Genomic DNA, 25,831 nt, shown 5'->3' with positions numbered 1-25,831 from the left:
ATATTGGTTTTAAATAATTCCTGGTAGGTACTTTTAAAGAAGTATAGTGTCTGCTCTCGCATTCAGTGACTTTCTACAGAACTCTTCTTAATGACCTTCAGGGAAAAGACTGACTGTGCCCATAATGACTTTTTTCACTCCCTTATCTGTTAGTCTTTCTTTGATTCCTGGGTCAGATTTGTTCAAGCCCTTTGAGACTGCCTCCCACACTCCCATGCTTCCCGTGTTAGAAAAGCCCCGCAGCCATGCTTCAACAGCAATGGAGGTGATTAGTCTCACCTAAACAGATGTCTTAGGGAGAATTGTGCCTTTCTGTGGCAAATTGGCACTGGCTCATTAATTTGTAGAGCGTGATATGCTGATCCGCCTCCTCACACACACTCACACACAGTTCCCTCCACCCCTCCACCACTTGCTGTCTGAAAGATTTCATGTTTGCTGTGTGACTTCTCTAGTGAAGAAGGGGCTGGAAACAAGCAGTAGGGAGAAAAAGGGCTGAGGCACGCAGATAGGAAAGAAGGGACTCCTGTGTCCACTCTGGATGCTGCAATCATCAAACCTAGAGAAGTTATCGAACGACCCATTTAGGCTGACGACTTCTGCACGTGAGTACATTTGAACTTGATGGGTGATGCTGCCATTATCTCAGAATTTAGCTGGATCATGTAGAGTTGGAGTAATCACTAATAGAAATCCAGCGCAGCTTCCACAAAGATTTTTTTCACATAAGAGGACTAAAATAGGAGCAGAAGAGTCATCTTCACAGGCAAATCTGCTGTGGCCAATAAAAAAGAGAAGTTCATGAGAGCATATGAGTAATAGCACAACTTGAGGAGTAGGTTTCTCATTTCTGTCTCCAATGCCACAGGTCTAAGGAAGATTTTTCCTTCCGAACACCAGCATTCAAACTGCAGGTTTGGAGTTGATCGAGGATGCAGTCCTGTCTTGCTCTGCTGCTGGGGATTGTGGCTTCTGCTGCTGCAGGTAAGATCACAGACACTGAAATTAAAGCCTCTTTCTCATCTTTTCAAGGCTAATGTTTAAATTTACAGCCTTTGCCTTGAATTAGAGGAAAAGAGAGATATCCTCACATAGGCCAATTAGGTAGTCATGTTTTGATGTTTTCACAGTGATTTAAAAGATTTACAGTCTAACAAATAAGAAAAAACGCTTGAAAAGGTTTCATAAATATTGGATTAAGCCATTTTTGTAATTTAATCAAACTTAAAAAAGATGTTTTTTTAATAGCTTTTATCTGCCCTGGAACTATTTAGCTATGTTACTCAAACATGGCTTCTCGTGTATGAAGCTCAAATGATTTCATCGCACATTTCACGGCACAAACTCGTGGTCAGTGCAGAGGATCTTAGAGACGCTGGCTGCTCCTCCTCTTGAAATGTGACACTCCATTGTGTCTAATGAGCAGGACAATTGTCTGCTGCATCATGAGATGTTTTTGGGCTTGCTCTTGTGATGCTTTCTTTGTTTTTAACCACTCTGCAATGGTTTTGAACAACACATATATGGGTATTACCCACTGTGCATCAAATTGTAATTTCATGTATTTGCATTCGAGCACATAAAAGCATCTGTTGTTTGGGGTAATTTTGGCTGAGTGGATTAGTTTTGCTTTCAACTGGATTACCCTCTGAAGTCATTCTGGGGGGGTCATTTTGAGGTTGGATGAATAGTTCATTTACATGAAGAGGGAGACAAACATGTTTACACCGACAATCAGGAGGTTAGAAGTGGTTTCAGGCTCCTAAATGTCATTCCTAGTCCCTCCATGGTTACTTGTCTGCTGTGAGGAATAGAAAAAATGCTGATTGTGGTTCTCAGTTCTGCTTCAAGCCTCAAATCACCCTGTTGAAACCTCTGAATGGAAACTTTTATAATCATCACCAAAAGTGTTAATTTGCCTTAAAATGAAGGGCATTACAGGTTATCAGGAGAGGCACGTTCAGGCCCTCCAGTGTCAGTCGTTTCTCCCAAAAAGTGGTCCATTGTAAAACAAGATTCTGTGATAAGTGCTGCTATAATTTTCAAACTTTCATGAAAGTTATCAAAGAGAGTGTTGTTCTTCTTTCCTAAATCTTAACTCTATGTGTCTTGAGAGTGATTATCTGTTTTTAGCAGTCTCCTTTAGAGATAAATGAATTATAATGTTCCCTTTAGTACTTCAGAGTAACCAGAGTAACTGTACTTTTACTTGAATATAAAACTCATTCTCTTTCCACCTCTGTTGACTAGCACAACAAGTGAATGAGTCTGCATCACACCCCAAAACAGATGTTGGATACAGCAAAAACTGAAGTGTTACTATCTCAGGATTAAATATATCAGAGTTGATTTTTGCTCCCAAAGTGTAATTTTAACTTCATTTTGAGTGAAATGATCTTGTGTTGAAATTATTTGACAGTGCTGATCCACTAGAAACGGTTCAACTCTGCAGAGTCAATTTATCTAACCCCAAGGCCCCCCCACCCCCATCATACTCTTGGGCATGTGTTTAGTTGTGTGTGGATATTGCCTGTTGTTCAGTGATCCCTGCCAGGGTTCAATTTTCTAGTCAGTTGCTGGCGTCGTTTTTGACGTGAGACACATTTGTACCACAAGTGAAGTTATCCACTGAGTTAGGGTTTGCCTTTGGGTTTTCCTACAGGATGCATAGTATTCTTCATCAGTATGCATACCCCTGCTATGAGGTTGACCCTCTGCTTTGTTTTTGCAAGAGAAGACCCACCTTACCACAAGAGTTACTGCAGCTCTGTCATATTGAAATATATTTGACACTTTCAAAAGTGAAGTTTAACTATATTGTGAACCAATATAAACCCTTTTAAAGGCTTAAATTCAACTCTATGAGTATTACTGTCACCTTTGCTGTGTAATTTACTTTATTATAGAGGTGTGACTTTAACTGAACAACCTGATTGGAGATCTATTCTCTTATTATTCTTGCCAAGGAGTTTTTTTGCTCTCTATAGCAGAATGGAGGCGTCCGCTGATCAAGCTCAACTCTAAGGTGGTGAGCAGCACCGAGGTGGTGGTCCAACCCGGGATTCCTCTGGACCTAAGGTGTGAAGGCGATGCACCTGTCAACTGGCAGACCAGGCTTGCTAAGCACAGACGCTTTGTTTCAAAAAGCAACGGGAAAGTCCGCACATTAAAAGTGGATCGTCCCTCCGCGGAATTCACTGGAACTTACAAGTGTTTTTACACCGCTGTACCACAGCAGCATGAGCTGACCTCCTCAGTGCATGTGTATGTTAAAGGTGAGCCAGGAGAAGGAATATTCAGTTGAAATGTCACCAAATTTCCTCTTTCTTTCATGTAATACCAAACAAATTCCATCACCAGATCCAAACCGTGTGTTTTGGACCAGCAGCACAGCCCTGCGTGTGGTGAGAAAGGAGGGTGAGGACTACCTGCTGCCCTGCCTGCTGACCGACCCAACTGCAACAGACATGGGCCTCCGCATGGACAACGGTACCACCGTGCCTCCAGGGATGAACTTCACAGTTTTCCGTCACCGTGGTATTCTCATCCACAACCTGCATCCCAGCTTCAACGCTGACTACGTTTGCACAGCCAGGGTCAAGGGGATGGAGAGAACCTCCAGGGCCTTCTCCATCAATGTCATTCAGAGTAAAGCATCTCCATTATCAGGAATGACTTCCCTAGCTGTATGGGTCATTTCTGATACTTGTGTATGATCATCTCTTGCTTTAGAGCTTCGTTTCCCACCGTATGTCTTCCTGGAGACGGATGAGTATGTGCGCATCGTTGGGGAGGAACTCAATATATGCTGCACGACACACAACCCTAACTTTAACTACAATGTCACCTGGAAATACACCACTAAGTCGGTGAGTATGAGGTAGCTTGAGAGGTTAACAGATCGTCTTAGTAGTTTGACATTTCAACCGTGATGTTGTTCCCTTTTTCTTTGCTCAGAAACCAACCGTAGAAGAGAGGGTTCGCTCCAGTGGAGAAAATCGTCTGGACATTCAGAGCATTTTCACCATCCCTTCTGTTGACCTCGCAGACACAGGAAATATCTCCTGCATTGGGACCAACGAAGCAGGTGTGAACAGTTCAACCACATACCTGCTGGTTGTAGGTAAGCCAAAGAAAGAAAACTTTGCTGTCTTGTCTCATGTTGATTAATTTAGAATATTTTTGAACACAAATCATATTGATTTCTCTCATCAGACAAGCCTTACATCCGGCTGCTGCCCCAGCTGTCCCCCAAACTGGCCCAGCAGGGTCTCACAGTCGAGGTGAATGAAGGAGAGGATCTGGAGCTCACCGTGCTTATCGAAGCTTACCCCCAAATCACAGAGCACAAATGGCACACCCCAACATCTCCTAACACATCCATGCAGGAGCACAAACTCATCAGATACAACAACAGGTACAACACCACTCCAAGGGAGAGGATATTCCATGAAAACATGCTGTTTAACTGTTTTTCACATGGTTCCTAGTTGCTTTAAAAAAAAAAGAGAGACAAAAACAATCAAGTATACTATGAGAAAGGGGAAGCTACTTGGTTTAGAAAAATGCTGTCCGTGCAATCTGGTTGGATTTGACAGGGAACACTAGGGTCACTCTATTTTCTCAGGTCATGAAAGTCCCGCTAGCTAGACGGAAGGATGTTCTTCTCCTTTTTGACTTGTTGACATGCAAGACCATTATAGATTGGAAATGTCTGAATTCAAACCACAGAATTAGTCATTTTAGATTCAGCAGACATTCCTCTTTTCTCATTTTAAAGCTCCTTTTGGGTGTTTTTTATTTCTATTTTTTAGATACCATGCTACTTTGCAGTTGAAGAGGATGAACGCACAAGAGCAGGGGCAGTACACTTTCACCGCCAGGAGCAACTTGGCCAATGCATCCATCACGTTCCAGGTCAACATGTATCGTAAGTTGACCCAGAGTAAACAACTTTCATGGCATTAGAAAGGTCTCTCAGGTTAGGAGCTCATGATTTCTGTTTTTTTAAACAGAGAAGCCTATTGCTGTTGTAAGATGGGAGAATATCACTACGCTCACCTGCACCTCCTTTGGTTACCCCGCTCCTAGAATCATCTGGTACCAGTGTTTTGGGATACGGCCCACGTAAGTGTCTGAAAACATATGATTTGGAGTATCCCTACGTTGAATATAGCAGAAATTTACCATCTGACTGTTTTTGTATTGGGCTGACACAGGTGCAATGAAAACACATCAGGCCTGCAGCTGGCAACCCCTCTTCAGGCTCCCACTGTGGAAGTCCAGAGGGAGGAGTATGGAGCCGTGGAGGTGGAGAGCGTCCTCACCGTGGGGCCGTCAAGCCGTAGGATGACTGTCGAGTGCGTGGCCTTTAACCTTGTCGGCGTCAGCAGTGACACTTTTGCCATGGAGGTTTCTGGTTAGTCTGATCATTCATCTTTATTTGTTCCTCTTCACAGATAGTAGACTTCTGGGTTTGTCATAGTGCAGTCACATGGATCGAGCTTAGACCAAATCCAATGTCTGGGTCCGTTCAAAAAGTCCAAAAAATTACCTCCAAATTCCTTTCCTACCCACTTTTGCTTAACCCTGGTGAAAAACGTCACAGGGTCAAGTAAAGGTGGGAGTAAGAAGATTGGAAAGGAGAATAGGGTGATTAGGAAATCAGACTGCACTTTCCCTAGGCGGATGTTGCAGACGTGACGTGTGAGTAAAAACTACAATTTAACGTTGATGGACTACAAAATTCGCATCTACAACTCAGTGCATTCTATGTGTTGTTATAAGCAGTGAATGAAACGTGAAAACCTCAGTGATAAATATGAGCTCATTAAGAGTTTTATATCCTAAAGTCTCTTAAAGATGAGGAACTGTGCCTGTGAACATCTAGAACAGCAGAAACATTTCTCTATCTGAACTTTCTGGAAAGTCAATGTGACAAGATGAATAAGATTCAAGTCCTTTATTTTCATAACGATATTAAATCGTTTAGCTTTATTCCCTATCCATCATTTTTTTTCTTTCGTTCTCTCGTCTCTGTTAATTTCATAGTCTACTCTGGTTCTGTCTTTCTTTCAGCTAGTTATTGGAAAAATTCTATAAACCTCATCTTACTTACTCTTACTCTTCATTATCATTATAATGATAAATATGATAATCACAATATGGCAACATGCCAACTTTATCGCTTGAATTGGTTGTGATTTACATACTTTAATCACATTTACTTAAATATTTCAAAATAGTGAAACAAATGCAGTTTGAAATACTGACTGATCGGTTTACTGTTTGGATAAAAATGGAAATGAGAAGAAATGAAATCGTTACCATAAGTGGAATGATATAGTTTTCATGTCTATAATACTCTTTTGTCCATCCCTATTTCAATCCGTTTATCACATGTATCATAAGTTTGACAATGAATTTTACAGTTTAAATCAGGGCTAGTAAAGTTAGTCACAGTCACATCGATCGCTTGTTTGGATGAGCGGTCAACAGGTCTGTCACTTTAAATGAAGTTTACACAAAGACTTGTGGGTCGTCTGTTCATGGCTCCTTTTGTAAAGGATGGTCCAGTGTTTCCTAGGCTAAAGGAGATAATAAATGAAATAATGAGGCTCCTTTCCTTATCAGTTAGAGAATTCGAATGGCCTTTATCATGGCCGACGCTAAAATACTTCCAGGTCGTTTCACTCATGACCTTCTGAAACAAAATGGACTATTTGAACAGAACCAGTATTTAATCATCTTCAAGGCCACATTTACACGACAATGATTTGATCTGAAAATGGCAATCTTTTTCTACATGTGGCTGTTTTTTAAAAAGACAGCAGCGTTTTAGTTGCTTTAAAACTTGATGTTTTTAAAATGTGTTTCAGACTGCAAATTTGAAATATGGAGTGTCCTCCAAAAACAAGAGACTTACTGTACATACATGCCTGTTTTGGTTCCAGCCAGTAGGTGGACTACAACAACAGTGGCAAACTCCTGAGTTCTGTTTGTGCTACTCACACTTTACAGTTTAAGGTCACTTGTGTAGCCAGTCCACCTCATTGTTAGTGTGTCAGGCATCCACTTCTCTGTGGAACAAACTGTTTTCAGTGGATCGTTTCCATGTAAATGACAACTACCATTAGGTAGGGTTTTGGGGCCAGATGGCAGGCTCAGTTACAAACATGTGGTCTTTAACACAACTCCACTCCCACTCAGATAAAATGATAGCATCTTTGGAAGAGTACATTCTATTGCTTAGCTTATTTTTCTGATAATAACATACAGCAGCTCATACATCAAGCATGAGAGGACCTACAGTAGGGCCTGCACCTTTTAAAATCTTAATCCGTTAGGATATAGTATTGTAATTATGTTTTGGATTCTTTCTCCTATGGGCTACATGCTAAAAAATCAAACTGAGATGCAAAACAGGGTTGAATACACAGCACTGGTTTTCTCTTTTCGCTGGTCACAAAACAAAATAAAAAGTTCTATAATACAATTTAACAAAATACAGTCTGCTATAGTGGAAGAATGCTGTTAGTTTGAGGTATGACCTTAGGGATAGAAAGTCATAAAGATGGATATTTTCTCCTGGTTTGTATAGACTGTGACGACACTTATTGGTGTCTAAAGGGGATGTTCGAATCCCAGTCGCTATTTCGGAAATGTAAAGTGAAACTAGCACTGCGCCTTAACTTGCATATGTCTGTTAATATACTGTATTTCAGTATACTTAAATGCAGTACAGAGTGCTAAATCTATGGTAAACAGATGTACCCAATTTCCGGGAACAGTCCCCGGACTAATTGAAATTTCCCTCTGACATACTTCAAACAAATTTGTCAAAAAATAATCTGATGCTCCCTGTTTTGTCTGTAGCTTGGACTCTTTATTACGAGCAAATGCTAAACTCAGGCATTTCCTGTAAGTCTAATGTTCCTTCAGATAAATATAAACTTATATTTTGCCGGTAAATATTTTAAGCAGGAAGCTGCAACAGCAGGAAATGTTTTGCTTCAGTTGCAATAACTTCATACAGTTTCATTGGCAGCTCTTTAATGGGAAATATTCTGATAAAATAAAATTAACTGAAATAAAAATTCCTGGATGCAGCAATTTTGAGGAAAATATACAGAAGCTTAGTGAACTGCCACAGGAAGAGTAGAAGAGTTAAAAATTAACAATTATGTAGCAGTTATGTTATTAACCTATTTTATTTAATAATGGCTCTTTAGTTCCAGTTTTAATATTATTGATGAATTGTTAATAGATTACAGTCTCAGAATAAGGCCATAAGGCTGTGTTTGCTCCCTCTGCAAAACTTTTGCAAAATGCATAAAACTTTGTCAGCATTTGTTTCTCATGGCAATATTATGTGGTTTTTATCCACCAAACTAGAAACGCCCCAGGTTTTCACTTCAGATGTAAGGCCACCCTAACATCACAGCATGTTGGTATTATTTCAATTCGCGCACTGCCGTTTTGCACTAAGAGGAAGTGGCGATGGTTCGATTTCCTGTCTTCTGCTCCTACTTCTTTTTATCAGCAAGTTATAAAAAGATGTTAGGTGATTTTAATCTAAATTGGACAGCTATTTTCACTCACTATGAGACTTATGTAACTTGTTTTTTATGTTAACATAATTTGCTGAGATAAAATACATTTATTTTCTATTAAATGCCTTTTCTTGATTGAAATCTCTGCTGATGCTAATAACACATTAGCAAGCTAGCAGATGCTAACCTTTGCTAGCGCTAGCTTGCTAAGAGTACAATATGTCACCAATATGGTGCTCCTTGAGGATGTAATGTGCCCACACTAATGGCAACCTCCAGTCCTGAAAAATGAAGCCAATGCGGAAGTGCAAAAAATTGCAATACTGCAAATGTTAAACAGCCGGTTTTGACACTAGAAATAAACTGGTTTACAGCCTGGTTCAAAACACCAAACGTGTCTCATCAGCTGGTGTCTGCTCCCACTGTAGGGGGGGTGAATTTTTTTGTACCACAATTGTTTGGATTATATTATGGATGAAAGCTGATTGGCGCATCTCATTTGATTGACAGATAGCTCGGCAGGCAGAGGCTCCATTTCTGTCAACCAGAATGCTAGCTAGCAGGCTGACAGGAAGTCACGCTTAGTGGGTGGGCCATTAGGTTGATCCAAAGTTTGGTTATAACTGCGATTTTGATATGTAAGCCTCCACGGCTTGGCTTCAAGAGCCGTTTGAGTCCGTCAATTGTAAGCAGACGACTGACGTCACACGGGGTTTGTCCAATTCTGCCTACAGTCTATGGTCCACACTCAGTTCTTCAGTTTTGAGTGTGCCAGTAGTACACTGCATTTGTGTATACTCCTCAGTGTGAATGTACATGCACTCAAAATGTTAAGTATTTTGTCCATAAGTATCTGAAATGTTACTGTGTCTGTCTTGTCTCCCTAAAGGCTGAAGCCAAGGCAGGCTGTATACCTCTTGACAAATAGCTTAAAGATCCTATCAGTTTTCTCAGCAAGCCTATGTCTGACTCTCATCCTTCATCAAATCAAAACAGATGAGTCATTTTAAAATTATCCTCTGGACAGTGAGTGTTAATAAAGAAATAAGCTTTTCAGACCAGATTCTTTTGTTAACCAAGCTGCTAATGTGTACTAGTAGTTCTGCTATAAAAAAATGACGACTTCTGCTTAGGTTTATTTTTCACCATCAGAGGTATCACCCTGATTTTTACTGATTAACAGATTTCGTTTGGCTATGCTACCCACTAACAGGCTAAGGCAACACACTGCTATGCAATCTTACATATGTTGAGAAAGAAAAACAAACTTGTTCAGAGACCAAGAGGAAATTGTTTTTGACAGTTAGGAAAAGCGTGTCTTTCCCATGACTGGGCATTGCATCAGCTTACGAATGGACATGCCCACAGCATCCAAGAGCAGAGACTCTTGCTTTATTATTTTTTTTATCATCTTTGAACATAATTTTAAACACTTAAACACATTTTTTTCCATCTCTGAAATCTGGCCTGGTGCTTAATGAAACAGTCTTGTGTTGTATAACAAGACTTATGATGCATTTTTATTGCTTAACAAGGACTTTAGCATCTCGTAAATCAGAAGGCATTATACAACTCCACTAACTGGACATAAGAGATCAGCTTGTGTAACATACTGTGCCTATAAAAAGTTTTCACTCCCTTGGATGTTTTACCCAGTCATAGTCCATATAATTTGGCTTGTTTGACAAAAAAAACAACATAAAACTCTTTAATGTCAAAATGAAAACAGATTTAAACAAAGTAATGTCAATTTAACAAAAATATGTAATGTAAATTAAGTTACGGTATAAATATTCAACCTCTTTAAAATGACTGATCTAATTCAACAGAGGTCCAGCCGATTGGTGCTAGTAGTCTCACAATTAGTGAAATGGGGATCACCTGGGTGCTGTGAATGTGCCTTAAGTGATTGCAGTATAAATACACCTGTGTCTGGAAAGTCCAGTCACTGGTCAATCAGTATTCTTGGCTACCATTACACCATGAAGACAAAAGAACACTCCAGCAACTCAGAGAAAAGGTTGTTGAAAAGTATAAGCCAGGGGGAGGATACAAATATATTTTAGAGGCACTGAATAGATTTTAGAATCAGTTAAATCCACCATCAAGAAATGGAAGGAATATGACACATTTGTGATAAATCTGCGTAGTTCAGGCCGCCCTTACAAACTGAGTGACCATGCAAGAAGGACAATAGTAAGAGAGGCCACCAAGACAACCAGAGACTCTGTATACGACAAGTCACCAGTCAAAGCTTTTGATGGAGAGAGGCAAAGGGAAAACCACTGTTGAAGAAAACTCATATTAAATCTGGACTGTAGTTCACCAAAAGGCATGTGGGAGACTCAAAGGTCAAGTGGGAGAAAGGTCTGATGAGACCAGAATGGTACTTTTTGACAATCAGATAAGGTGCTGTTTTGAGGACACCAAACACTGCATATCTCTACAAACACACCATCCCCACTGTGGTGCACTGTGGTGGCAGCATCATGCTGTGGGGATGCCTCTCAGCACCCACACCTCAAAGGCTTCTAAAGGTGGAGATTAAAATGAATGTGGCAGAATATAGGAAAATCCTGGAGGGCAATTTTCTTCGATCTGCAAGAGAATTATGGATTACGGAGAAGATTTATTTTCCAGCAAGGCAATGGCCTGAAGCATACAGCGAAAGCTCCACAGAAATGGTTGAAAGACAACAAGGTGAATGTTCTGGAGTGGCCGAGTCAAAACCTAGACCTCAATCTACCTGACTGAGCTTGAGCTGTTTCGCAGGGAAGGAAGGAACAAAATTGCACTGTCCAGATGAGCAAGACTGATTGAGACCAATCCACACAGACTCAGTGCTGTGATTGCAGCCACAGGTGCATCTACTATATACTTACTTGAAGGGGGTGTTTTTTATAATTATTTTGGTAGAAAAGCCTAATAATATTGACCATGGTTGGTTTTTCAAATCAATTAAAAGGTAAAACATCTAAGGGGGATTACACTTTTTATAAGCAGTGTGCATTTAATCGATTTTTATTAATGCAGATCCTTCTCTGATTCTGCAGACAAACTCTTCACTTCAACCTTGACTGGAGCAGCAGGGATTCTGGCCATCCTGCTTGTACTGCTGGTTTTTCTCTTCTACAAATACAAACAGGTGAAGTTCATTCTCAGAGTAACCCCGAAACATACAAAGTTATCTGTTACCCAACTGCATTTCTTTTTATCATTTATCATTTTTAACCTTCAGAAACCAAGATATGAGATCCGCTGGAAGATCATTGAGGCAAGAGATGGAAACAACTACACCTTCATTGACCCAACTCAGCTGCCATACAACGAGAAGTGGGAGTTCCCAAGGGACAAGCTGAAGCTAGGTTGGTACCATTTCAAACTACTGTGAGGGAACCTAGCTGGTTAGGAGATACCCCACTTTAATACTGATGCATCTCTGTGTTCAAAAGAAGATAACAAGACCGTAATCTATGAGCTCTGTAGTTATTTTCAATGTTTAAAACCACTGCCAGGGGGTTAGTGTCATAGAGAATGGTAAAGCATGGTTTAAAAACAGTCCATAATTATATTCAACTGTTTTTAAACAAAGCAGAGGGATATTTATTTGCTAAATAAATTGACTTACACATGTACGGGACAAAATCAGCACAGAGATAAGGGGCACCGCTTTGTTGATGTGTACCAAGTTTGACAAAGGAGCTTTAAGTCAATCATGGCTGTTAACTGCTCTACAAAATGTATAAAACATCTAGGAATCCTTTATAAAGAATGGCTAGTATAGACATTATAGAACAAGAAAAAGATTTTTAAAAATCCTATATTTGATGACCAAAAATAGTAGAGCTTGTACTTAAAATGCATCCTATTTTTGTCTGAGTAGGAAAGATCCTCGGGGCTGGAGCTTTTGGAAAGGTCGTTGAGGCCACAGCTTATGGTCTTGGAAAGGAAGACAACGTGATGCGTGTAGCGGTGAAAATGCTGAAAGGTGAGACCCTGTATTGAACAGAGAGACCTTTGTTGACATGAACAAATCAGAATGGCCAGTGAATCTGAAAATGTTCCAGATAAGGTGAAAAGTTTTATCTGATTTTTGAAACTGTCCTGAAATTACTTCCAAAGACTCTGTTTCACAAGATCATGCAGGACGATAATATAATGTGCATTGTGTTTCTGCAGCCAGTGCCCATTCAGACGAGAGGGAGGCTCTGATGTCCGAGCTAAAGATCCTGAGTCACCTGGGTCACCACAAGAATATCGTCAATCTGCTGGGAGCATGCACTTACGGAGGTGAGACAGCGGCCTTTGTTCAGATTAATGTTCAGGTCATGGGTTATGTCCATAATTTGCATGCAAAAAAAGTTCTCTTTGGTGAAAAGATCATGATACAATCTGTTTCCTCATCAGGGCCAGTGCTTGTGATCACAGAATACTGCAGCCTCGGTGACCTCCTGAACTTTCTACGCCAGAAGGGAGAGACCTTTCTGAACTTTGTCATGAACATACCTGACATCACAGAGAGCTCAAATGACTACAAGAATGTCTGCACACAGAAACAGTTCATTAGAAGGTACGTCAACAAGAATTCCCTGTCATAGCAGTGGAGAAGAAGCAAAGGTAATAGCAATTTTTGTTTGTCCATCAGTGACAGCGGGATCTCCAGTACATCCTCAAGCAGCTACTTGGAGATGAGACCTAGCTACCCGCCAAATATGGAGTCATCTCGAGGTGAAACAGCAGCACTTGGCTATTAAAAAAGCACCATTTCGTGTTTTTATTCCTAACCCCTTCTTTACTGTCTGACTTTTGCTCAGACTCTTTATGTGAAGACACTGCTGACTGGCCACTGGACATCGACGACTTGCTGAGGTTTTCCTTTCAAGTTGCTCAGGGTCTCGACTTCCTGGCATCCAAGAACGTGAGCGATTTTTACAACTGCAAGGCTCCTAATGTGGAAAAATTATACACATAAATTACTACTGTGATAAATTACAGCAGGAATGGCCATGTGCTACGTAGTAAGTGGGGATTACCCAGGCAACAAAGAAAATATTGACAATTGCATAAAAAAGTATTTCTTTTTATGGTAAATGTAGGGTGTAAAATCATTCACAGAGAGGTTATGAGGGGAATTTCCCTTTTTATTCTTCAGAATTACTCGTCATAGTTTGATCATCCTTATTGACATAGATTCACCCTATCAAGTGACCTCAGTGTCTGCGACTATACACTGATATAAACTATGTTTCTTTGTGTTTGTTTAGTGTATTCACAGAGATGTGGCTGCCAGGAATGTTCTCTTGACTGACCGCAGAGAGGCCAAGATTTGTGACTTTGGCCTGGCACGAGACATCATGAATGATTCCAACTATGTGGTGAAGGGGAATGTAAGCCCTTAAATACTCAATGTCAAATGTTTAGCTCACATTACATTGTTCACTATCCAGTTTGTTGTAGAATTATCAAATACCAGGGTTTAAAACCTTGAAATGATATAACTGGAAATTAAAAAATATTGATACCTGTTTAAATTCACAGCTTAGACAACCAATTTTGGGAACTTGAATATTCTTAATAATAATAATTTTTTAAACTCCTGCATTTTCTAAATTGCAAAAATAGGTTGGCAATGATTATGTACTGAACACTGGGTGTGCATATGTGCAATCTGGACAGTGTGTAGGAGTTAGTTTTGCATTTTTGGATGGATTCATTCCTCTCCAAGGTTTGTTATCATTAAATAAAACTGAGAAAATAACAAAAACTCAAATGTAAAAATTATTTTCTTTAGATTTATTTAAAGCCTTGTTGTACACAAAGTGTCCTTAGCGTTGCATATTGCATACTGAGTCGCACCTCCTAGTTCCAGGCATGGTGTCTTAGGTCAATATCTTTTAATGCAGGAATTAAAACTGTTCCATATCCTTGGTTTCAGACAGAACCTTTGTTTTTTTATCCATTTATGTGAAGGGTGTCCAAACTTTTTACACTGATGACCACATACAGAAAACTATAAGGAATGATGAGGCCACTTTCACCTCATCTTAATGATACTGACGTCCATTCAGTGGAAATTAGGTTAAGATGTGCTTAGTGATTGGATATTCTTAAATACTAGTTAATAGATGACAAGGCAAATAGTCATTTCAAGAATTTTAAGGAGGCCAGTCAGATTTCAGGGTAGCCCTGGTTGGCCCTGGCTATCACTGGCTCCACCCTGGTCAGAATGTATCAGAGAGTTTGCACAGCAGAACTGCCTAGTGCTGAAACTAAATTTTACACAAATCCATCTTCACAAACTTACATTTTTTCAGTTTTTTTATTGACAGACAAGTATAGTTTCCCAGATGAGCCCCCAAGGTAACACAAAACTATACTCATCTGTCAACAAGAAAACACAGATAAAATATACAGTCAAGCACAAGCCTCATGTTGTAACGTGGGCCATTTTTCATTCATGTTTTGGAATTTGCTGCAGGCCAATAAAAAATGGGCCAAGGGCCGCATATGGCTCCCAGGCCATAGTTTGGCACCCCTGGTTTTTGTTGATAGTAACCTTACACACCAGATGACTGTTGCACATAAGCTATCCACTGCATAGGACATATTTCACATCCATTTGGGAAACCCCCCGTGAAGAGTGTTTCAAAAAATTTTCATAAAGTGACAAATGTTCAGTCCATGGCATTTATTACAAGCCAGAGTGAAAAGACAAAATGAGGTAGCAGGCATGCTCAGCTCCAGTATATAATGTGAGCTTAGCAGGAAAACTTCTTGAACATTGGAGCTAGCAGGTGGATAAAACTTTCTTGGCCAGTCTCTGTCAAGAAATTCTTCAGTGTGGTTCTTCGCTTCTCTTTCAATGAAAAAAAATTTCCAGATCTGATAAAAACTACCACGTTGGTGGTTTCATCCAGACTAATCACTAAAACAATCTGTTCTGACATTGACACGCCTTTCAAAGGGAAGGAGTAAAGTGAAGAGTGTGCTGGTGAGGTAGGAAACCTGAAGGGCTTAAAAACTAAACTTTACCATATTATAATCAGACTTTGTAACAAAGAATATAATCAAGAAGACATTGCAATTAAACAAAATACAAAATAGAAGAGAAGCACAAGAAAATAAAAGGAAATGTGAAAACCAGTTTATTGGAAATAAGTTTCCAAGACAGATAGTCACATTGGACCTGCCATTTGTAGTAACTGATTATGGAGTTATGTTATGCATACCAGGATATATATGGGTACATAGATTTGCGATTTACATCCATCATTTATATAAATCAAGAAAAGTAAGGGTGTGAGGATTGATCCTTGAGTAACACCACAGATTAATTCAGATCTTTTAGACACACAGTTTTTGATAGAAACATATTGTTTTCTTTTGAAGATAGAATTTTTTATCCATTCAAGGATTTCCCATTTAAAACCATTTTTAGAACATTTTGACACTAAGATGTTGGGATTTACAGTATTGAATGTTTTCGAGAGATCAAGACAAATCGCAATGCCATATTCATTTACATCTAAAGCAGAGGTTATTCTATTTATTAGTATTAGCAGGGCCATGTATGCAGAGTGTTTGTATACATCAACTTACAGTAAAACCAAACCCTGCCCATAACTATTGCAAACTCATGCCAAAGCAGGTCAGGAGAAGAGTGCAAACATCCTTTCTGCCATGAAAAGCTTTCAATCCATATCTTTATTCTTGTTTTGATAAAGAATTTGGTCCATTAAAAAAAATCTCTTGCTCTTCTATGGCTACATCTGCTACACCAGCCCAGCCTATGCTACCTGTTTCCAGTTCAACAATATGCTGCCAGTAGCTACCATCTTGTTCTCTTCAGATGGCGCTGATTGGTCAGATTTGTTCTTAGACCGGGCACAATAATTTCAGATTGTGAAGTGATTTGCGAGATGGATCTGCCTGATGACAAACGTGGAATCTGGTCAATCCATCTGTCAGTTTATGGGCGTGTTTCAACAGAAACTGTTTGAGTTTTTACCTTTATTTAGAGACAATTAGATCAGGAGGAAACATTCACATCCATTTCCTTTTCTTAGATCCTTTTGTCTCATATAACATACAACTCTAAATAGATCCATCAGCTATTGCAACATGATCGCACAGGTTTGATAAGCAGACCAAAGGGGGCTAAGCCTGATTTGATTGGTCAAGACTGCAAACAATGGTATTTCACGTTGTGAATTATATCCAAATATTAGATATGACTGGCCTTAATAAAAGTAGAACTACACAGTATTTTAAAGTTTTCTTTAAAATGGCATGATCTTTACTTTATCTGGCCCTTCACAGTCTTGCCCCTGCCACACTAAACTATTAAAAACTTAGCACAAACTGACCACTCTCACAAAAGACTGAAGTCACAAATCATCATTAAAAAGTAATCCATACTGAACTGAAAGCCAGAATAAAAATAAAAACTACTAGAAAAGAGTCACACCTGTCTTATGATGTTGGTTGAAAGCTTATGATTGTTCCTTGACGTACTGAAGGATATGCCACTTATAAACATGTGGTAAGGTACAGAAACTTTCAAAAAGTATAGAAAATTATCAATGTATCAAGATTTTGAAAACTTAACAAAAAGCTGCTGTATGTTTTGTGTTGTGTGTAAAGGCCCGTCTGCCAGTGAAGTGGATGGCTCCGGAGAGTATCTTTGAATGTGTCTACACCGTCCAGAGTGATGTCTGGTCCTACGGCATCCTCCTATGGGAGATCTTCTCTTTAGGTTCCCACGCATTCACACATTTCATAGAGGCATTTCCCCATGTCTGCATGCTAAAATGACAATGGAAATTGTCCTCCATTAGGCAAGAGCCCCTACCCCAGCATTGCTGTGGACTCCAGGTTCTACAAGATGGTGAAGCATGGCTACCAGATGTCCCAACCAGACTTTGCCCCTCCTGAGATGTAAGCTCCTCTCTTGAGTAACATATCTGATCGAAGACTGTACATTTTCCTCACTTTTTCTAAAGGTTTGCTTTGTCAGCTAATGCCAATGTACTGCTTAGTATCAAGTGACTCTCATCTGGTCATTTACAAGTGAGTCCACCTTAATGATTGCTTTTTATCAGCCTGTAAATGTTAGCACAGAATGTTTCTGACTAAAGGGCTTGTCCTTCTAATTTGCTAACTGTTGCTTACAAGCAGTGGCATTGTTGATGCTAATGCTGATAAAAACTTTATTCATAAAAATTACAGTGTTGGACTTTTTACATGGCATGCCTCCCACATGTTCAATAGGCTGAACAAAGATGCCCTTTCTGTCTGCTGGTCCTTTGCCCTATCCACCATCTGATGTAACGGACACATGAGGTTTATCATCAACAATTATCATCCCCAAACTATCAACCAAAATCTCCAAACTGGTAGAGCCCCTGAAATGGGAAATGAGGAGCTTTTTCTCAGCATCTCAGCAGACCCTTAGATCTCTTGTGCCCTCATTTTGCAGGGTTCTCACACCACGTGGAACAACTCTTCAGTGGAAACGGACGGGACTGAATCTGAGTCAGGGTCTAATCATCTGTTGTTCTGCTGTGAGTCAGGCCTCAGTTCTGCCTGTTAGCCACATGATCTCAAAGCCAGGAAGCCATGTAACTGCTATTTCACGGCAGCAGAATCGGACTGGAGGGGCAGGGACCCTTATGAACGAGCCTCTTATGAATCTGCGTCACCACCTCCATACAGCTCATCTTATTTCTCTAATTTGACTTTATACAGTTTCTTGATATCAAACCATAAACTTTAACCCTTGGGGACACATTTGGACATGTATGTAAGCCCCTAAATAAGTGAACTGCCCGTTCTGTCTTGTTTGGTGGAAATTTGACTGTGATTAATTTGCTGTTTTTTATTTTCTTGTTTTTAAAGTTACATGATCATGAAGATGTGCTGGAATCTGGAGCCTACAGAGCGTCCAACATTCAGCAAAATCAGCCAGATGATAGAAAGACTACTCGGAGACCAACCAGAGCAAGAAGAGGTGAGGTTATTATCAATTGTGGCTTTACCAGAACTGTTTATAGGACAAAACGTGACACCCCAGTTAAAATGTCCTCAGGAGACCCTCCTCACAGACACAGAAGGCTTAGTTGTGCTATCAAAATAATTAAACAGACTTTTTAGATACAATCTAACTTGAGTGCTGTTCCCTTGGGAGTTTTTTTAATCCTCATTAGAACCAGTAAAAATGCATCCTGTACCACACTAAAAGAAGAAAAGAATATGATGTTTCAGATGGCTCTTCTAATCAAATCATGCTGTCAGTGGAGTCATAGAGTCAATGTTTGGCTTTCTTGGATCATGGCTAACCATCCCTATGATCCTCTCCACAGCTAATCTACCAGAATGTGCAGCAGCAGGTCGCGGAGGGTGAAGTATGTGATGAGCCCATGTGCTGCGACGGACCCTGTGACCAATCGTGTGACCATGAGGAAGAGGAGCAGCCTCTGATGAAGACTAACAACTACCAGTTTTTTTGAGAGGCTTTTCAGCTACCAGCCCAACCAATCACTTATCAGCAAGCATCAGAAGTGTTGGGATGTAGCTGTAAGCCTGCTGTCAGAGCGTGGCAGCTCCCTTCTAACGTCCAGACAGTCGCAGAGTCGCCCTCACAGCTATTTTTTGCCTGTCGTGCCTGCTCCCCAGACAGACGAGCAGCTGCAGCTAGCATGTGACTTGCTTCTTTGCAGACCATGACTAGAAATTGCCACGTCTAAACTCCAACTGCAGACATGAAAGGAGGAAACATGTCAACAAAACCACACAAAGCATCCAAAGCCATATCTTATCAGGACTATTTGTCCCTCCCTCTGTTGTGTTTTTGTTTTATAATCTGTCTAAAGGGGAATTTGTTTGTCCCTTCCCTTGAGAGTGTTTTTAGTTATTCTATATTTTACACTATGTTTCTGATGATTTGTATCACTGCCTCATGAGAGTGGGTGTTTTGGCCATTTTGTCAGTAGGTTCACTTCCTATTCATCATTCTCTTGTATGGTTTCTCAGAAAAAAGCAGTCACAAACACTGGATTCAAAGCTACAAGAGACACTTTTCTTGCCCTAGACAAGTTAGGTTTTATTTTATCATCACCTTAATGAACATGGAAACAGTACGAGTGTTGTCCTCTGTGTGAAACACACTAACTGGACCGTGGAGAAGGCAAAGAATAACCGTGTTGTTTTCTTCTTTGCGCTTTGGTCGTAGCAGTTTCTCTTGTGACACACTTCTAGTAGCTGTCAGTTGGCGGAAACATGTGATTGTTTTGCTTCAGTTTGAATTAATTAATTACCTGGTGTGATTTTTTGAGCAGGGAATACAGCTGAACTGAGCAGGGAAATCTGTGGATCCGTCATGGATCAGATGAACAATGTGAAAGTAAACCTCCTCATTTTTGTAGACGAGTTTAAGGATGTATGCTTTATGATTGTATGTAGCAGTCAGCTTACACTGCCAACTGTATGAAGACTTTAGAATAACATAAGCTATTTGAGAGATACAGACTGCTTGTTTGTGTGATTTTAGGCATTTCATATGTGCTTGCTGAAGACAGATGTCTAATACTGTATATATCGCATGATGTAAATCAAGAATTATCTTTATTTTCGCATATATGTCGTAGAGTAGATAATATTACATCAATATTTCGTATATATCGGTTGTTTAAATAAGAAAAAAGCTGCCAATAAACTCACTTAAAAGCGACCACTGATGCCAAAGATTGCAATGCAACGTGACTATGTTGTGGTGTAAGGAGCTCCTTCTTAACTGGGTTTCTTGTATCTCACTGTGCTGATAAAAAAAAGTGTGCTGCAGGCAAGCGCTCTGCTCACTTCCTGTTTTCCACTGGATTATATCCAAAGTGCATTTCCTCTGGAAGGTTTCCCACAATAAATGTCAACGTTGTAAAGCCCTTAAAATCAAAGTAGGGAAGTTTTTGTCCCACCACAGAGACAGCTTAAAAGTCTGCATGCTCTGTCCTATTTTTGAGGTTAAATCTTATCTTTTTTTCCTTTGAAAGATGACTTTTGTTATGGCTTTCTGAGGGGCAACTTAGCAGACAGTGAGTGTTTTATTGCCACCAAGAACGTGACCTTGTACTGACGTTCAGGCAATTCTAACAATCTAAACTTGTGCTGTTGTTGCTCTTCCAGTGCTGCTCTTTTCTCCAGCAGTTCTGTGTTATATGTGTTTTAGAGACAGGATTATTTCTGACGGATTGCTTTTCATTTTAAATGATCTTATCATTGAAAGCATATTCACATTTCAGGTCTTTTTGTGAATTTTCTTTAGCTAATTGTTATGGTTCAATACTGTGCTAAATAAAATGAGTATTTTTTTTAACTTCATAATGTCAAAGTCAAATGGTGAATGGACTTCAGCTTGTTTGAAGCTTTCTAAGTCCTCTAATGATTTCAAAGCACTTTTGACACCACTATTGCTTTTAACCATTCAAGTAAAAGTACAGGTACTCTAAAAATCTACTCAAGTAAAAGTAAAAAGTACTTTATTTAAGTTTACTTTGAGTACTGAGTACTGCAGAGTTGTACAGTAAAACATGATCTCCAACCAGGTTGTTCAGGTAAAGTCGCACCTCTATAATAAATTAGACAGCAAAAGTGATGGTGTTAATTAAACTCATATAGAGCTAAATTAAACACTTTTAAAATGTTTATATTGGTCCATAGTACATTTAGTTAAATTACACGTCTGAAAGTGTTGACAGTTTGAAAGAGCTGTTGTAAGTCTTGTAAATCCGTGGCAATGTGGGTATCCTCAGACATGAACAAAGCAGAGTCAGCCTCATAAGCAAGGCAATGCATGCTGATATATAATATACAGTATACAATCTTAACCTGCACTAAAAGTCACAGGCAGGAACTCTAACCTGGCCAATAACTTCACTTATGGTGCAAATGTGTCTAACATCAAAAACAACAATCAGAAACAAAAAGAACACCAGCAGCTGTTGCATCCAAACACAACTAAACACGTATAAAACACATCTAAACACTCTGCCCAAGTGCATGATGGGAACTTCTGCCACACATCCCCCCAGATTTCAAAATGCTATGGCCAGAGTTTAGATCAATTGACTCTTAAGAAAGCTGGGTGTGGATCAACACAGTCAAGTAACTCCAACACCGAAGAACATTTCATTCAGAATGGAGTTAAAATCAACTCTGAAATTTTTAACCCTGACACACAGTTATTGCTGTACAACAGCCGATTTGGGATGTGATGTGGAATCATTCTTTCGCTATGTGCTTCTGTGTACTCAATAGAGGTAAAGTACTGAAGTAAAAGTACTGATTTCAAATTGTACTCAAAATAGTACAAGTATCCCAAAAACTACTCAGTAACTACTTTGAGTACATGTAATTAGTTACTTTCCACCCCTGACTTTCACAAAAGGGCTGCAAAGGCAAGGCAAGTTTATTTGTATGGCACATTTCAGCAACAGTTCAAAGTGCCTCACACAAGACACCAAAACATGATGACAAACTGAAATAGAAACACACCAGAAACATAAAAAGATAAACAATAAACAATCTGTTAGCCGTCTTCTGAAATTCCCATCTCTCTAAACCTGACACGCCAGATGGATGTGTGAAACACATCCATCTGGTAAACCTCTCATATACAGCGTCTGAGAAAGGGCAGAGGCTTTGAAAGAACTCGGAGGGTGATTGGGAGAACACTCTGTCTGTAACATCTTAACGGGCCAATCAGAGCAACAAAACACGTGACGTTGCCACCACCGAGGTGTGCCCATACCGAAGGTGTAAACTCCATAGAGAACTGCATAACATGAACCATGATGACTGTAGGCATGTCAGTACACAACTTTTTTTTATGAAAAGAAAACAACTCACTGCTGTTCTTTGTTCTTCTTTAAATGAAGAAATGTCAAGTTCTGATAAAACTGGTGCTTCAGCAGCATCCACGCTAATCTCTTCTGCCATAATTGCGCCAGCCTCTTGTTGCTGCTTGCTTACGTCAGGACTCTGCTGTGCCTGAAAATACTGCCTCTCGTTGCTGATTGGTCCTGTCACTTTCTAACCAGGCCCAGACAGTTCAGATGGGAGCTTTGCAAGATGGATTCACAAGTGAGAAACATGGAAACCGGTGTATCCATCTGCTTTGCAAGGTTAATCTCTTTCACCCATATATTAAAAACATCTGACCAAGTCAGTTCAACACTTTGTTTTTATTGTATCACAACATGTCCAACATGTCCTCTCATCAACTTCACAGGCAAACAACTGGTGTTTGCTCAATGCAGTAGGTATTTAGAGGGTGGAGGTAAAACGTTAACCTTGTCTGGTGAGGTTAAATGCTAGTCCAAGTCTGGGCACCTCACCCCAGCTCTGCCTCCCCCACCCTCTTGCTGGGTCTATTGAAGGTGGCAATGCTGTTAACAGCTGTTTGGCCATGTGGTAGGGTAGGTACGAAAGAGAATATATCTGTGTTGGCATGGGCGGTGAGGGCTGGAATGGAGGGGGGTGGCTCTGGGATGCTGGAGATCACTGTTCAGCCTCCTGAAGGTGTCATGGGACTAACACCTGAGAAGGGGGGGTTACCACTTGAGAACCCTGGTGAAGTGTTGGCTTCTTGCTGCCTATCAGTCAACATGGTTGACTTGTGAAGGCAAATGGTAAGATTTAACAGGGTTTAGGGACTTCTTTGCTTATCCTTTCTGTAAAGCACAAGTATCTTGTGTTTGCCAGATAGTAAAACTGTAAAACACTTACCTCTTATATTCTTAACTCTTGATGTATGCATGTCAGTGTATAGCTGTGTATGCTGCACTACTGCCCAAGGCAAATTTCCCCTAGGGGACAATAAAGTATATCTTATCTTAATTGAATTAAAATATACATGGATCATGGCTTTTGATCATCTTACAAAGTTTCATTTTCAGTCTCCTAGACTAAAGCTTACTTTTCATTTGAGTTTCCCGAAAGATCTGTTTTCAGCTAGTGTAGTCTGGTATTCCTCATGAAAAAGTGGTCTACTAACATTTCTAGTTCGTTTTAGTTGACCAAATTTACACTGCAGTTAGACTGACTAGTGAAATGTGGATGTTGGACTTTCCCTCCATAAAAATCATAAAAATGTATGAGCAAAAAAAAAAAAAAAAAAATTGGGGAATTTAGAACTTTCAGGCCATGGTACACTTAAAAATTGATTGTTTCAGTCTAGTTGGTAGTATAAAAAGCTTATTCAGTAAAAAAAAAAAAAAACACTGACTGATTCACATTTACAGTCAAAATGCTCTTAGCTGATTATACAATTCTTGGAAATCCACAATCCTGTTGACTTCTCTTGAAGGAAAAAGCCGATAAATAAAAGGGATGTGGTTTTAGAAAGTGGGTTGTCAACAAAAAACATAGGTACATTTAGCGACTGAACTACAATAGCCCTCCTTGATAAGTTACTGGAACTCCTTAAAAAGAGAAACTAGAAAAAGTTGGAAAATATGGATGGAAAAATATAATTTAGCAATACCGTTTGCCTTATCCAGATTTATCTGTTCTAATGTTACACTGCACTTTTGTAGATGATAAATCATTGATTTGGAGGGGGTATGAAATGAGGTTAGTAAAGAGGTTTTCAAAGAGTGGGAGGGTGAGCCTCCCCCGACAGAAACTCATGTACAGTGCATTCAGAAAGTATTCAGACCCCTTTCACTTTTTTCAGTTTTGTTATGTTGCAGCCTGATGCTACAGTCGTTTAACTTTTTTCTTTCATTAATCTACACTAAGTACCCTGTAATGATGTGAAAACAGAATTTTAAACAGTTTAGCACATTTATGAAAAAGAAAAACTGAAATATCACATTAATAACTAGAAAAGCACTAGGAGAGCACCTCTGCCATTAGCCCCATCTCCCAATAGTACAGAACACTTCAAAAAATTCCAGGATCCAGACGGTGATCCGGATCACTCCCAAAATCTAATCAGTTCTTCCTTATGCCATTTCTGACATTTCCTAAAAAAATTCATCAAAATCTGTCCATAACTTTTTAAATTATGTTGCTAACAAACTAACTAACTAACATGTTTATCATCTGTTTATCACTGAGAATAAGCTTCCATCTAACCACTGCGCCATAGATCCTAGACTGGTGGAGGGCTGCAGTGATGGTTATCCTTCTGGATCTTTGTTTCATCTCCACATGGGATCTCTGGAGCTCAGTTTGGCTGTGTGACCAGCTCCTGAAAAAGTCCTGGTTATGCCAAACCTCTTCCACTTGAGAACTGTGGAGGCCACTGTGATCTTGGGAACCTTCAGTGCAGCAGAATTCTTTTGTAGCCTTCCCCAGATGTGTGCCTTTCAAAAATCATGTCTCTGAGCTCTGTAGGCAGTTCCTTTGACCTCATGGCTTGGTATGAGGTCAAATGAACCTCAAAATTAGCTTTGCATGTTTTAACTAAAATCATGACAAGACATTTACTGGGTGGTTTATTCAGAGGTCTGAGGAGAAACAGTTAAAAAAAAAATCCCTGGTTCCTCATTCAAGAATAACAGCCCTAACTTAGTCATCTGTTCTTCTTAGTCAGATTATAATCAATTCAATAAATGTGTCAATGTTTTGGGTGTGGCTCCTGGGGTGTTCTGTTTTTTGGGATACAAGCAGAAGACTTCTGAGTAAAATGGTTAGGAACCACTTTTTTATGCGATACCATTTTTAATTTATCTACAGAATATATACAATTGCTGTGACGTCTCTTGATCAAACTTTTCATCATTTTTTTTTATCTTCAGGGATTCATCAGCTGACTGAGGGAAAGCTACCAAAAGGGGTGACTCAAAAATCATTGAATGCATCTCTATTGAGAGTAAAATGTGATAATTAAGGCAAAGGGCACAATTCAGTTGTGATTCAGTAAATTCTTCAGATACTGTACACATTTTAAAAGCAAAAATGAGTCCGAAAGGCAACAACTGGCAAGTGAGAGGTGAACATTTCAAACAAACAAACAAAAAAAAAAGCAGAAATGTCTGGACATTGCAGGAAAATTAATACAGCATCATGAGTAAATATTTACAGTTAAACTGAACAGATACGATCTTTAAAATCCTGTTCACAATCTTAAAATAAAAGAGTTGAACTGAAGTGGATTAAGGAGTTTTTCTTTATGCACACTTTCACGTCATTAGCTCTTAGCACTGTATAACACAATAACAAACATCTTACATTCTGTCAGTCATTTGAAATATAAACTCATTTACATTCTACACTGAAAA

The 25,831-nt window shown here is 39.5% G+C and overlaps 1 protein-coding gene across 2 annotated transcripts; it reads left to right on the top strand.

The window, feature by feature from the left end:
* Nucleotides 1–479: 479 nt before the first annotated feature.
* csf1ra (colony stimulating factor 1 receptor, a) lies at nucleotides 480–20,842 on the top strand. Of its 2 annotated transcripts, none has more exons than XM_041798142.1 (22): nucleotides 480–605; nucleotides 869–984; nucleotides 2,991–3,275; nucleotides 3,361–3,648; nucleotides 3,733–3,869; nucleotides 3,958–4,123; nucleotides 4,216–4,417; nucleotides 4,815–4,930; nucleotides 5,016–5,127; nucleotides 5,220–5,419; nucleotides 11,606–11,697; nucleotides 11,791–11,917; nucleotides 12,436–12,540; nucleotides 12,732–12,842; nucleotides 12,960–13,122; nucleotides 13,198–13,280; nucleotides 13,367–13,470; nucleotides 13,817–13,939; nucleotides 17,196–17,307; nucleotides 17,390–17,489; nucleotides 18,450–18,561; nucleotides 18,914–20,842. In XM_041798142.1, the coding sequence occupies exons 2-22, from the start codon at nucleotides 933–935 to the stop codon at nucleotides 19,058–19,060; spliced, it is 2,937 nt and encodes a 978-aa protein (XP_041654076.1). In that variant the 5' UTR covers nucleotides 480–605; nucleotides 869–932; the 3' UTR covers nucleotides 19,061–20,842. The 2 variants fall into 2 exon arrangements, with proteins under 2 accessions (XP_041654076.1, XP_041654075.1); XM_041798141.1 differs by having other exon boundaries at nucleotides 2,988–3,275.
* Nucleotides 20,843–25,831: the final 4,989 nt, after the last annotated feature.

The sequence above is a fragment of the Cheilinus undulatus genome, linkage group 10 (assembly GCF_018320785.1).
Source record: "Cheilinus undulatus linkage group 10, ASM1832078v1, whole genome shotgun sequence".
Classification (NCBI taxonomy): domain Eukaryota; kingdom Metazoa; phylum Chordata; class Actinopteri; order Labriformes; family Labridae; genus Cheilinus; species Cheilinus undulatus.
Note: the sequence above shows the minus strand (reverse complement) of the source record. Positions and strands in the feature narration are given on the sequence as shown.

What these genes read in the sequence shown, in the direction of transcription:
- csf1ra (XM_041798141.1), top strand. Translation starts at nt 933, where the DNA reads ATGCAGTCCTGTCTTGCTCTGCTGCTGGGGATTGTGGCTTCTGCTGCT. An exon ending in TTTTGCCATGGAGGTTTCTG is followed by an intron (nt 5,420 to 11,605) that starts GTTAGTCTGATC and finishes CTGATTCTGCAG; the next exon opens with ACAAACTCTTCACTTCAACC. An exon ending in GACTTTGCCCCTCCTGAGAT is followed by an intron (nt 17,490 to 18,449) that starts GTAAGCTCCTCT and finishes TTGTTTTTAAAG; the next exon opens with TTACATGATCATGAAGATGT.